Here is a 14,250-nt window from a genome sequence, read left to right on the forward strand (position 1 = left end):
AACTGAAATGATCAATGTCAACTTTAATAAAAACAGAAATATTTCTACTACTCACAATTCTCTGTTGTCATGAGTGGTAGATCTGCTCAGTGTTTTCATCTGGGAGTAGCAGAAACTAGCCACTTGTAAGTTGGTTTCTGTCATCATTGATTCAGCTATCATTGACACAAGAGCCAAAGGTGGTCTTGTTTCAAATACAACCAAACAAGCATGCATTCGGACTTCAGAATGCAAGCTACGGTCCTTGAGGATCTTCTGTACAATTTCTTGTACCTGGAATTTGGCAAATTATAAGTGAGAAACTGATTCCTAGAAGAATTTCTATGTTTTTAAACAAATGAATCAGAGTGACTATTTGAAATCAAAGAGACTGTACTATAGACAATATTTTTCTGTTCCACACATTTGTTTACTGCATGCCATATTTCAGGTTTACTAATTGTACCAAAGGATTCCAAATTTTGCAGGTTGGTTTGCTGGTCAGGTTAGAGACAGTTCAATACTTTGAAGGTTTGTTACATATTCAAGTAGTAGAGGACATTGCAGTAAGTATTAATTAATTTTGCTTGCCTAGTAAAATTCAAATAAATATGCCACACATGTTTAATAATTATGTTTAAGAAATTAGTTTGGTCATTTCATAAATGCCTGTATAAACTGAGTGGTGAGTAGTGTAGGAAACTTTCTATATTATTAAAACAGTAGAACAGGACAGACTAAAAAAACATTATGGTTAGATTCTGAAAAAAAATTAAATACTCTATAATTATTATTAAAACTGTAAGTTTGATTAGTGCTGTAACTGGCATCGCTTCATTAAATAAAGTGATGTTACAATAGTGAATGAGTAAATATATTTCAACATAAGAAAGTTGGGTTAGTGAAATCCAGAAGAATTCTCTCACACTCCTGGGATCTTTGATGGCAATGTTCCTGAGAGCCAGAACAGCTGCATTTTGCACTCTAAGAGGAATCTCTGAAACACTAGATGCAAATCCTGGCAGGAATTTCATGATAGACTTGATGTACTCAGGCTGTCCTGCGTTCCCAATAGCCTTCAGGGCCAGAATGATCTGCACTTCGTCAGCTTTGCTAGAGGCCTCTGCAGCAAGATCACGTAGCGGCTGTGGAGATCAGAACAGGATAGATTCCCAAGAATGCTAACATTCATTTGTCTTTGATTTTATCATCTGTCACTTAATTATTTTTCAGAAAGTCAGAAGAGTGCAAAACTACATTTTAGATAGTGAAATAACTGGTGTTCCAGATGTTCCAGATTCACACATTGTTATCTTCAACCTAGTTTCCTGAGGTGAGCATTTATCATGAACTGCCAAATGATTTACCTAAATACATGAAAATTAACTAGAAATAACCACACCCAATAATTAAATGTACTTAATGGATTATGGAGTGTTTACTCAACTAGATGAAAAAAAATATTCACCGGAGTAGCAAACTGGAATAACCATTGAAAAGTAGAGAAAAAATGTAGTGAAACGCTGGAGTCAGTACAGTCCACCCAAAAAGACATGTGAGGGAGAGAGAATGGAATCACATTCAGTATTTATTGTGTCTTAGGAGAGGAAATGACGTCATGAGTGATTGTGAATTACTGACAGGATGAGTCTGAACATGGTTGTTGTTATCCCTTTTGTACTTTATTTATAAACTCCATGAAGTCATAAAAAATTAGGAAGTGATTAATTTGGTAAGTACATATAAAAATGTAAGGTAATACCTGTAGAGCTTCTTGAGGACACTCCTCACGGTCAACACAGTATCTATAAACCATTGAACCATAAACTAGAGTCATGGTTCTCAGCAGTATTGTAGATTTCTGGATGAATGGGAATTTCAGGAATTCCTGAGAAAAGGTTTAATAGAGATAACTGGGAGTCAATGATTAATTAATAAATGGTATCATAAATATTATGCATGTATATGCATTTTAACTACTTAATAAATAGCAGTTTTCATTATATATCATTCATTTTGTATCAGAAATCAATTAATCACAAGTATTATAATATTGTGGCCTATACTGAAGTATGAGTATTTTTAACACATTCTGTTTATATAGCTATGACATGGACATTTTACAGGTCAGTAATGTTTTTCTATTTGTTATAAGATCACAATTTATTTACAAAAATAACTACTTGCTAGTGTTAATTGTCACTTTGCCTTGCAGTTGCAAAAAGTATGTTAATTACTGAGTGGAGTTATGTGTTAATTCTGATACTGGAAATTTTGAGCTGAAGTTAATGTTTAAAATGAATCAAAAGTATGCAGAATGTAGTCTATAAACCACTTGAAAATGTCTACAAAAATAAAGCACTCTACATAACATTTAAAAGGGACAAACCTTAAAATGCAAGAGCTGAAAACATAAGTGAATAAAGACATTGAAAAGCTGAAAGGGAGTTTGAAATAAGATGTACAGTAGAACCCTAAGTAACTTTTTACTTGTTAGTAATGGTACTTAAACACTAATGTACAAATTAGCCCCAGATGTCAATAGACTGCGTTATTATCCTGGATTTCCAAATTGTCAAGATCTGTCACACTTTCATGGACTAAAACAAATCTACGTACTCCTCCTCCCTAGTAGACATTTCTGTAAGGCACAATGTAGCTGAAAGTGTATAAAATACCAAAAGAGTCTAACAGGTGGACATGATTCTTGTGGGAAAGCTAATGTAAAAAAACAAGTAATTTGCAAGCTGGGATTTTACATAAAAGTAACTGGAAAATTAGCTAAAAGGGATTAAACTGAACTGTTACAGAACAATCATTTTTACTTTATGTGTAAAGTTTTGGATATGAAACATTTATTCTTACAGTATATAGTAAAATTATTGTATCTGACTATGTGGAGGGTGGTGCAATGACATCGTGGTTAGTGCTAGTTCTTGGGGCCTGGGTTTTGTTCCTGTCTAGGATATGTTCTGTGTGGAGTCTTCATGTTCTCTTTTTGTTCATGTAGATTTTCTTCAGATGCTCTGGATTCTTCACACTTGTCAAAGCATCTTCCTACCTCTCAAAGCACAGTTTATGAATGATTAGCTATTTTAAATGTTCTCTTTCTCCATATCCCTGTAATAGTCTGGCATCCTATTCAGGATGAAAGCAGGCATGTGCTCTGAACCTCTGCTTCTTGAATAGGTGCCAGGTTGCCACACACTCTATCAAGTAAGCTACTTTCTCGAAGGGTCTTGTTATGAAGTAAGCTCTCGTACAAATGGTACTGTAAATAAGTAGGGATTATTGGTATTTGAAAGATTTTTAAGAATACAAAGTGAGGTACAGTATGCAAATACATGAATTGACAATATGAAAAACAGGAAAATAAAAGTAGAACAAAGTTCTCATTAGGCTGAGAATATTTTTTTATGGCATATGGCTGTGTTTTAGGCTCACCTCTTTTCTTTTTCTTATTCATATAAATAAAATAAATTAAGAAAACATTATACATCTATAAAAATATAGTTTACCTTAGACAGCTCAATTGCTTCAGAATCAGATGTCATTAAATGGAATGCACATAAAATTGCCTGAACAGCTTCCCTTTCTGTAATATCTTCATTCTCAATTCTATTTTTGAGGAATTTGATAACATTGGTGCCTGGAATCGTAACAACTGAATCTAGTATCCATCTCCTGTCAATGAAAAAGCACCACAGTCATGAAAAGAATAGTTTATTCCAAGTATTATTTTGCAATGAGGCAATAAAGAGTTCATTTGCATAGTATAAAGTTTTCATCTTTGTTCAGTTATAATACATAAGTATCCAGCACAAAATAAAATATGTCTTACAGATTAAACGGGTAGAGTAATGTGAGATAAGGTAAGTATTGTGTATTATAACTTACTGTAGTTCAAAATTTTTTCCTTGGCATTAAATGGACAGCAGAAGTACTTTCTGACCAATTTGCTGCTTAGATATTTCATATGCATGTATACATAAACACAATACATAAAAAATATTTTGTGTTTTTTCATCTACAATAATTCATTAAATTTAAACCTCACCTTTCCTGGTCTTTCCTGTTTCCTGCTCGAAAATTGCACCATTATTGAACTGATGTTTGATATCAAAGAGAAGTGAAAGTTTTAATGTTTCAACACATCCATGCAAATATATAAAAAAGGAAATAATTTGAATTTGGAAACACAGAAATTGTCCATTCATCAGCCACAACTGCCACTGGTCTGTGCAAATACCTTTTCTTTCCAAATCCAAAAAAAATCAAAAAACACATGCATGGAAAAACTGAGCAAATGAGTGAAAAAACAAAATGAATCTAAAAAAATCTAAGCTGTTTCAATTTATTATTCAAATCTTTCAAAGCTTGGGGCTTTTATTATATTTGCCTAGCTTCATTTTTTATCTGTTTTGTCAATGTAGACGTTCTTCAATTTCTCAATAAAATAGCTTTTTTGTTTTAATTATTCTGTCCAAAGATCAGCTATATTCCCAAACTCTACAAAACCAGAGAGGCATGTACTTTACGTTTATACAGTATGTTTATGTATATAGTGTGACTACTCTCGTTTTCCCTTATTTGTATTCGTAGTTCACTTGTGTATTCGTGTGAAATTTTGTGTATAGGGTTAGTTTAGTTTGTCGGGTACATTCTGCACAGGTTGTTGATCTTTGTATAAGTAACACTAGTTTAGGACAGGTGAGTGCCTTTTGTCTTGTATGGTTTTTGGGTAGTTAGTGAAGGTAAGCTAGGGCGTTAGAAGAGTTAGAAGAAGTTAGAAGAGTGTTTTGGGTTTTGTTTTGGTAGGTCAGCTTTCCCTCACTTTATTAGCCAGGTCCATTTAGTTTAGTTTATTTTCTTTGGCACCACTTTAGTTCCCTTTCCTTGTGTGTTATTGCATCCTAATTAAGCAAACTAACCCTATTCACAAAAGTTCACACAAGAACTACAAATATAAATAAGGGAAAACGAGAGTAGACACAAGGAATAGGGTACAAAAGAGCACAGAGGTTTAACATATAACATATAACAAGTTTGGACAAGGTAATGGCGAAATACAGGATAAACAAACAAATGAAAGTACAAGGAGATGAACATAAACCAACAAAGCCGAAACAAACAAAAAACAGTGAAACAAACAAAAATGGAGAAGCGAAGCGAAGCCGAAGCAAAATGAAAGCAAAAAGTTAAGCCAAGCAGAACCGAAGTCAAGCAAAAGGCCCCCTTGTTTTGTAAACCTCCAAGTTGTATACTGAATAAGCTGAATTCTGATTGGGTGAGAGTTCATTGAAGATGATGTAATACGGAAACAATGGTGTAATGATGGACCAATGAGGGTAGAAGAACAATCAAAGTCAGGATGTGTGGAACAGCAACAAAAACACACATGGACCACACACTGGGATGTAAAAGTGTCTTCTATTTCTCAATAAAACAGCTTTTTAGTTTTATTTATTCTGTTCTTAAGATCAGCGATATTCCCAAACTCTACAAAACCAGAGAGGCATGTACTTTACGTATATACAGTATATTCCTGTCTGCTGTGCCTGTCTTCTTTTCTAAAGTAATGGTTATATACATTTGTATATGTATGTGGCATATAGCAGTTGTCACTATAATGCCATTTAAACTAAAACAGTACTTTTAACTTACCTGTAGTCATTCCTCCGAGATAGTTGCTTCCAAAGAGCTTCCAAATTTTCTAATGTTGTGAAACGGAGTAGTTGAACAAGCTGAAGAAAATCTGTGGGGGAATGGGTATCAACCTGTGGCTGATTATTCTGTACCAAGCGTTGAAGTATCTCAACAATCTAAAATGTAAAAGAATCATAAAATTTTATAACAGTAAATGCAACTAAGAGTGTGTTGGCATTTTACTATATATATATATTCTTTAAAATATCCAGCTTTTCTTTAAAACATAGCTACTCATGCTCTATTCAGACTGCTTATATAATCTATTTTCAAATATCTTTCCCTATTAAGTATACATTGACCTAGCACATATTCATACGTCTTCAATCACTAGTGCTCTGTGTTTGGTTATAAACATGATGAAAACAGATTCTTTACAAGCCAATCCCTTTCCTGACATTATTGTATAGATTTGATGAATGAAGTGATATTGTTCCTTTAAAAACATACAGTGTAATGAACTTTTCATGCTTTGATAAAACAGCCTTACCATTTATAAATCGTTATGTTAATACCTACTACATAAGCTACACTGCATTGTACTTTTAGTGCCACATAACACCCTTTGCCTAGAATACTGAAACTTCAAACATTCTTTCTCCATTATATAACACTCTCATATATTTTTATGTTAACAATATCTTATAGTTTAATACTTGTTTCAGGCATTTCTTACACTTTCTGAGTCATACTCCTGCCAAAATATTACTTTATTTATTTACTGTTTCCTCTCATATTATGAAACATGAGGTGAAATTGAAACCATCAGCAATTTGGTTGCCAATATGCAGGAATATTAGCATGAGACTAAATAGTCTTCTCTTAGTTTGTGGTCTGCATAATGCAAGTCATTGGCTTCCCGTGAAATTCTTCCTCCAAATTACTCATGTATAACCATTATATTTTATCTATCGCCATTAGCCACGATAATTCAGGCACAGAAAGCACTTCTAATTTGTTTAAAATTTCTTGTTAAAAAAAACAAATAGTTAATTAAAATAAAATAGTTAATTGCCCGACCTAACAAATGTCCGTCTGTTACATATTTTCATTTTTCTTGTACAATACATATTAGTGCTGTCAGCTGTTTTCAGCCTTTTAACTAAAGGGTAATGTATATTATTCTCATTTATAAAAAGTTCAAATATAAAAAGTTTGTCAAGTGTTTTTTGTGTATTTCAAATGTGTATTCCTTTCCAATGAACGGTTAATTTTGAAGTTAATTTATCTTTCGTATATTCTTAAACAAAGCATAGTATTTATATATATATATCTCACTTAAAGTATAAAAATATTTAAAAATAAAACATCAACTGGTACATTATGTACAAGGAGTAGCTAAATTAAAAAAATACACATTAAATTGTAAGTTTAAATGTTATATTGCAATATAGTTGCTTAATTCAACTTGTTTTTTTCTATGTCATGAAAAGTAATATTTTTTTATAATTTATGGTTTATTAGTATATAGCATATTTTATGTTTCAAATAGATAGTTCTCTAAGTACACTTACAAAGAGGCAGATGTAATAAAAAGCCTTCTGATATTTTACAAATTACCGTACCTGTATTTCTGTGTTTTTGGTTCTCATTAGTATCACAGGAATTTGGTTTATTTCACTGCCAAATTTGTACTTCAGAGTCCCTCTGCTCTGCAAAGTAACTGAGGGTGGGTTGATTGGAGTTGCTCTTACTGCAGCTAAAGTGAGTTTTTTGCTAAAAAAATGGGAAAAGATTAATATGGCTGTGTGCTTTACAGTTTTCTTTCCACAAGTCAATATTTTGCAGCTGTCTTAGCAAACAATGGATAATGCACTATTATAGTTACTATATATAGATATATATAGTTATTATAGTACAGTTTGTTGATGGAGAATTGACAATAAATATACTATAAATTGTTAGTGAAAGAAATTAGCCACAATTAGCCCAAATGAGTATTTGAACCAATATACATTTTAATGTTTCTCATCATTTATAAATATATTGTATTAAACAGTATATTTAGAACATTTTTAGTCCACTCTTTATCTTTATTCTGTCCTCTAGATAAAAATGTTATGCCTCAAATTCTTTAAGTATTTCACTTTCTGTAGTCATTTTGGAAAAAAAAAGACGTTTATTTTAATTTTATTTCCCATGGCCATTTGCAAGGTTCAAATTATAAACAATAAACAACATATATTTGAACAAACATGAGTTATATAAGTACTCGTAATTTATAAATATTTTAGATATACTGTATAATATGCTGTTTTTAGTGTGTTCCTTGGTCATTTCCTTGGTAAGCTTTCGTTCAACGTTTTTTATCCATATTGTTTTATTTTATAACATTTCAGGGTTAAGTTGGTTTCACTTCATCTTCAAGCAATAAGAACATCAGTCATTTTAATTGTTGGTATATACTATATAATGTGTCTTTGCAATGTAATGGATTTAATTTAGCTCGTCCAATCAGTCCAATCAGTGCACTGCATTAGAGATTCAGTGGCTGAATTCTTGCTTGCTACATGGGAGGAATGGGTTCTATTCCCAGTAAAAGATCAACTTCTCCCCAAATTGCCCCTTGGCATAATACTTTTTTTTCTTAAATTATATATAAGTAATATGTCAATATAGAATACATATTATTTATTATAATACATATAGATGTGCATTGTATGCATATGATTTGTAATAATATGTAAATACTTACATATTTATTAATTTTATATATTATGGTATGTAAAATTTTAAGCAATAACATGGTTCCTGCATAGTTTAGAGATACTAGTGTAGAGCTACTATCAACAGACTACTAAAGCCAAACTGCCCCACCACATTACCTGCCTCATTGCAACTTTGCAACATGTTTTTAGATTTCTTTAGCTCCAAGTTCAACAACATCCAGCATCACATTCTCTCGCTTGTCACTTCCACACCTCCTCCCTGCTTGCCCAACTTTACTGGTTCCCTTCTCTCCAACTTCTCTCTTCTTGACTATGCATCCATCAATAAACTGGTTTTGCCAGAAATCCACCACCTGCGTATTAGATCCCATTCCCAACACTTTATCTCAAACCTGTTTCACTACTCTCTGTCCCATTGTCCTTAATATAATAAATTAATCCTTGAGCACTGGTATTGTACCAATGGTACTCAAAACTGCTGCCATTACCCCATGCCAAAAAAGCCAAACATGACTCTGGACTGTGGCACTTGTTGCGGCATGCCGCCTGACATCAAAACATACTTACACAAGGACTGGTATTGCCCATCCCAGACATAAACTAGAAAAATTTACTAGAAATATAGGTTTCTCTATAATTTACATATAATTTGTTTTTACAGTGACAATTAAGACATTTAATAGGCCTGACAGAGATGTTGTATAGTACAGATGTTGTACATGTATTGCAATGTTCTGTGAAAAAACCTTTTTGGATTTAGCGAATAAATCCTTAAATGAATAGAGTGGAGAGCTGCAAAGAACAAGAAGAGGTCAATTTCACACTAACATTTGAGAAAGAAAGATAGATACATCTAAGTTATGGAGCTTTTTCCAGGCGTGTTTGGCTTTCTCTTTCACTTTCATAATGGAATTAACCTCCAATGAATATTTAACTGTTTAGTTTCTTGACCTTCTAATTATAAAGACCCTGTTTTCCTTTTATATAAACATGTATACATACTTTACCTGATTTTTATCATAGAAGTTCCACCCTTAGTATTAACAGGTGCAAACTGTTGCAATTCCCGAGCATATGCTTTCGTTATTAGAGAGCCATCTTCTGTAGGTTTAATGATATAGGAGTAGGTGACAATTCCCTCAGCATTTTTTCCTGTCTAAAATTAGGAAGGGGAAAAACAAAGTTACCCAGTTTCATCTAAATGATCTTGAGATGTATTTCTAAAGTATAAAAAGTCTTCTTTAAGAAGAAAACAAGATAAAGTAAATAATTGTAAAACTGTCAAGGCAGAAACTGAGAGCAATGGAAAATAAATAATACACATGGTACAGCCATACACCTAAAAATAACATAAAATAACTTGTCTGTTCTCAATATTTGAAAAATTAATCGTCATGCAGTTTTTCAAATATTGTGTACAGATACAAATGTTCTTATGAAGACGTTTGGAGTATGCAACATTTATATTTATATATTTATTATTTTTATACAGTATACAGTAAAATTATTATCAGGGAAATAAGATCAATAACTTGTGTAGCAGGTGCATAGACATTTTATTGAATAGATGTATCATAATTCATTACCCTGATTAATACTTATTTATCAATGTTGTTTAACAAGTCTAAAAACAAGTGCCACATTTTTAAACCCATGAAATATTTATAGGAATAACTGTTTCTTATCCTTGTTTAGTTTAAACTGGTCTATTCTTAAATAATTAGAAGGGATTATACTTACCACTTCAATTATTTTAAGTATGCAATGGTATATGAAATAAAAAAATGAATAATTGAAAAGAAGGTGAAACAGTAAGTAAACACATTGTTTACATAAAATAATTAAGGACGTAAATAGCATCAGGTGGTGAAATAATTGGGTAGCAAGTAAAAAAGGACTGAATTTGGACAACTCTGTCCAATTTATTGGTCAGAAGTCCAGGTTAGTGGAATTACATGATCCTGCACACTGAAGAGATTTGAGAGTACCTCAGATAAAGAATATTACACATCAATATTTAAACATCTGGGGATACATCCATCCACTGTGAGACAGATAATCTACAAATGGAAAATATTCAAGACCACAGTGACTCTACCCAGATAATCATTAAGGAAGTCATAAAGAACCCAAGAGTAACATCTAAGGATCTGAAGGCCTTTCTCACTGTGACTAATGTTAATGTTCCTCCCTCAACCATCAGGAAAAACAAAATAAAATCAATGGTTTTCATGGGAGGATAGCCCATGAAAATTGCCCAGGAAAAACTTAAAAAGAACATTGCTATCCATTTTAAAGCTGTCAAAGAGGCCCTGGATGATTCATATGATAACAGAAATGTTCTGTGGACAAACAAGCCAAACATTGAACTTGCCACAATGAGTAATGTTTATGTGACAAAAAGCAGACACTGCATTTTTTAATATATGTTTTAAGGTATACAATAAATGGTACTGTATATGTTACACTGATATATGTATCACATTATCTTTATATTTTATTAAGACTTTCATGAAGATCTAGATATAATTATATTTTAGGTCTAAAATATGCAAGAACAAGAAAACACAGAACAGGCCAGGGTCTTCACAATCTTTTTCTTGGTATTTTAGTAGTCCATGAACAGGTGAGTCCACCTGAGGCAACATGCTGTAGTTCATCCTTCAACCTATCGAAGCCATGAAGTTGTTGTTCTTTTGTTAAGTGGAACTTTTCTTTTCAGCTTTTTTTCTTGATTTTCCAAGTTTGACGTTCAAAAGTGTAAATAATTTCATCAAAATCACACAACTGTTCAGTAATGAATGCTCAAAATGAATGAATCAATCAAAACAAAGCCACAAACAATTAATTGATAATCCAATGCATTTTTCTCTTAACCACATTCCCCAGATGCTTTGGGGAATGACCTGCTGTCATAAGTCACCTGACCAACTGGCTCTCCAGGACTAGGATTGGAGACCCCTGTCAAAGGAAATGGTCTTATGACCTCTGAGTCTCAATCAATTTAACAATAATTCTGTAATAATGAAAATATTGTAAGTAACAACAACAGAATATCAATATACTGTATAGAAACAATATGATTGATTTAATTTTTTCTTTCTCTAATGGATATCCAATAATCCATCAATAATAATTAATAATATATTTTTAAAATTAATAATAATCTTTTTATAATGGATTTTCAGATCAAGGTCACATTCTATGATGCAATTTGTTACTTTTAGAAAGAGTAACTAACAGCAACCACCAAACTGACAGGTGTATGCTCGCATTCTAAATTGTTTAAATATGCCCTCCAGAATTGTGTTTGGAAATTATTAAAACATACGAAGTAATTTGGAAGTTCTGAAAATTAAGTGAAGGTATTTAAAATTACATTTCATATACAGTATTCCACATATGAACCAATTAACTGGATATGGATATAATTACAAATAGGAGGTGACGAAAGTGGTGAATATCAAGAACTGACCGAGCAGATGAATCAAGTAAAATAATCATAACCCCAAATTGTAAATTATTTTTCTAGAATATACTCAAGAGGCTGGTATAGTTAGATGCACATGAATTATTTTTTTCTCTGACACAACATTGGTGAAAATTATTAATAATTTAGGCACAGTTAGTTTAATAAATATTTATTAATAATGACAATACACACAACATAAACACACCACACAAGTCACGCCATGTACATATGTACAAATAAGGCATCCCAGAGGCCTAATGTCCTAAACACGCAGAAACACCCCAGACTGTTGCCCTGTATTCAAGCTATATATTGCCTACAAAGGCCAAAAATAAGAGATAAGCTGCTTTCTAAACTAACCAGAATACAACCCACCAAATGAATGGGAACCTATCACCCTATTATAAAAATGCACCCACTAACAAGGATAGTGTTACGTCCCAGTGTGTGTTCTGTGTGTGTTTTTTCTATGTTCCACACTGCTGACCCTTGATTGTTCTCCCTTCCCCATTGGCCCACCATCACTCCACTGTTTCAATATGATGTCATCATCAATCAGCCTTCAGCCAATCAGAACTTATTTTATTCACTATTTAACATGGAGGCTTTCAGAAAGAAAAGGCCTTTCGTTTGACTTCGGTCCCGTTTGGTTATCGCTTCGCTTCGCTTCGCTTCTGGTTATTGCTTCGGCTTCGTTTGTTGGTTTGTTTTGCTTTGTGTGTGTGTATTTTCGTATAGCTTCGGCTTTGTTGTTTTGTTGGTTTTTTGTTAGTTTCTTTGTACTTTCGTTTGTTTATGTGTTCATCCTTGTTTTGTCATTACCTTGCCCCAGTGTTACATGTTCAACTTTTGTGTTCTTTTGTACCCTGCTCCTGTTTATTATTCTTGTTTTCCCTTATTTGTCTTCCTGGTTCACTTGTGTTTTTGTGTGAACTTTTGTATATAAGGTTAGTTTAGGTTGTTGGGTACACTTACACACTTAGTTGATTTTGTATTAGTACACTAGTTTAGTACGGGTGAGTGCCATTTGTCTTGTATGGTTTTGGGTAGTCAGTGCAGGTTAGCTAGGGTGTTGAAGACGCCGAAGACCGTGTGTTTCGGGTTTTCTTTTGTAGTCAGATTAGCTTTCCCTCACTGTCCTAGCCAGCTCCATTTTGTTTGTTATTTTCTTTCCTTTGGCACCACTCTAGTTCCTTACCTTTCTTATCACACTTCCTAGTCCCTCACCAAAACCCCCCTGCTTCCAAAAGAATTATCCTAAATGTTACACCCCTTTACCCCTAGACACTTGGGGTCGTAACAATAGTTTATTTCATGAGGGATTCTTAAGCCAGGAAATCAGAGTACACTAGAAACCACAGACTTGCTAGCTCTCTTAATATGGTTCAGATACTTAGCTCCAATCTAGTCTTTCCAGGGGATCTGGAACAAAGAGCTCTCATCTTCAATATCTTCCTTTCCACCCTTTTTGTCCCCTCCTGTACCTGCCTGTTAGTTATATACTGTTATATATATATAAAGTTATATACTGTCTTCCTGGACTGTTGATAGACAAAATAATTTATCCTGAACTTAATTAGCTAAGGTAAACCAAGGTAAACTTTACAATTGATCACTGATTCTGGACCTCCAGCATCTTAGAGACACTTCCATAGTCACTAATAGCTTTAACAATATGAAAGAAATTAATTATAATTTGTCATGCAGAACAGAATTCATCTTCTTTAAAGATTATAGAGTACACCTTTTTAATATTTACAACAATTAAAATTTAAACCTACCTTTTTGCAGTTCTCACATGCTGGTGCATAAGCCATGCCAAAAATTTTCATTGCCTTTTCCTGGCAATTTTGCAGGTCTATAGATCGAGTAACATAGATCTCACTGGCTTTTTTGTCTTCCTCAAGAACATAGCTGGTGTAGCAGATGCCATGAATGCCAGGCTGAAATGAATGACAATATTAATTTAGATATTTGTAACTTGGGCGGTGTGTTGACATGGTGGTAAACATTGCTGCCTTACAGTGTTGGGGCCTGGGGTGACATCTGTATGGAGTTTGTATGTTTCTCCTGTGTTTGCATTTGTTTACTCTGGGTGCTCTGGTCCAAAAGACATACTGTACTGGTAGGTTAATTGGCTTCTGGGAAAACTGTCCTTGGTGTGAGTGTGTGTTTGTGTCTGGGTGTGGTCTGTGATGGACTGGTCCAGGGTGTATCCTGCCTTCCACATGTTTCTTGTCAGGATAGGTTTCAGCTCCCCTGCAACCCTGTATCCAAAGAAGCAGTTCAAAAAAAGATGGTTGGATATTTATGACTTGAAATCCAAGGTGCAAATTGTACCTCCAACGTAAAATAACATGTTGATGTGGTTATTCATCAGTACTTCAGGGTACAGTTTGTAACTGAAAATCTTAAATGTAAAAT

The 14,250-nt window shown here is 33.3% G+C and overlaps 1 protein-coding gene across 1 annotated transcript in view; it reads right to left on the reverse strand.

Moving 5' to 3' along the window:
- LOC148823717 (vitellogenin-like) overlaps window positions 1–14,250 on the reverse strand; it is a 31,095-nt gene that overhangs the window by 6,043 nt on the left and 10,802 nt on the right. The window contains exons 5-12 of the mRNA XM_088928091.1: window positions 13,608–13,769; window positions 9,362–9,510; window positions 7,251–7,401; window positions 5,644–5,801; window positions 3,498–3,663; window positions 1,742–1,867; window positions 906–1,124; window positions 56–273 (exon numbers count right to left, since the gene is read on the reverse strand). Coding sequence (XP_088784217.1) covers window positions 56–273; window positions 906–1,124; window positions 1,742–1,867; window positions 3,498–3,663; window positions 5,644–5,801; window positions 7,251–7,401; window positions 9,362–9,510; window positions 13,608–13,769 — 1,349 coding nt within the window. The remainder of the gene's footprint in view (window positions 1–55; window positions 274–905; window positions 1,125–1,741; window positions 1,868–3,497; window positions 3,664–5,643; window positions 5,802–7,250; window positions 7,402–9,361; window positions 9,511–13,607; window positions 13,770–14,250) is intronic.

Source organism: Atractosteus spatula, chromosome 11, assembly GCF_055471065.1.
Source record: "Atractosteus spatula isolate fAtrSpa1 chromosome 11, fAtrSpa1.hap1, whole genome shotgun sequence".
Lineage (NCBI taxonomy): Eukaryota > Metazoa > Chordata > Actinopteri > Semionotiformes > Lepisosteidae > Atractosteus > Atractosteus spatula.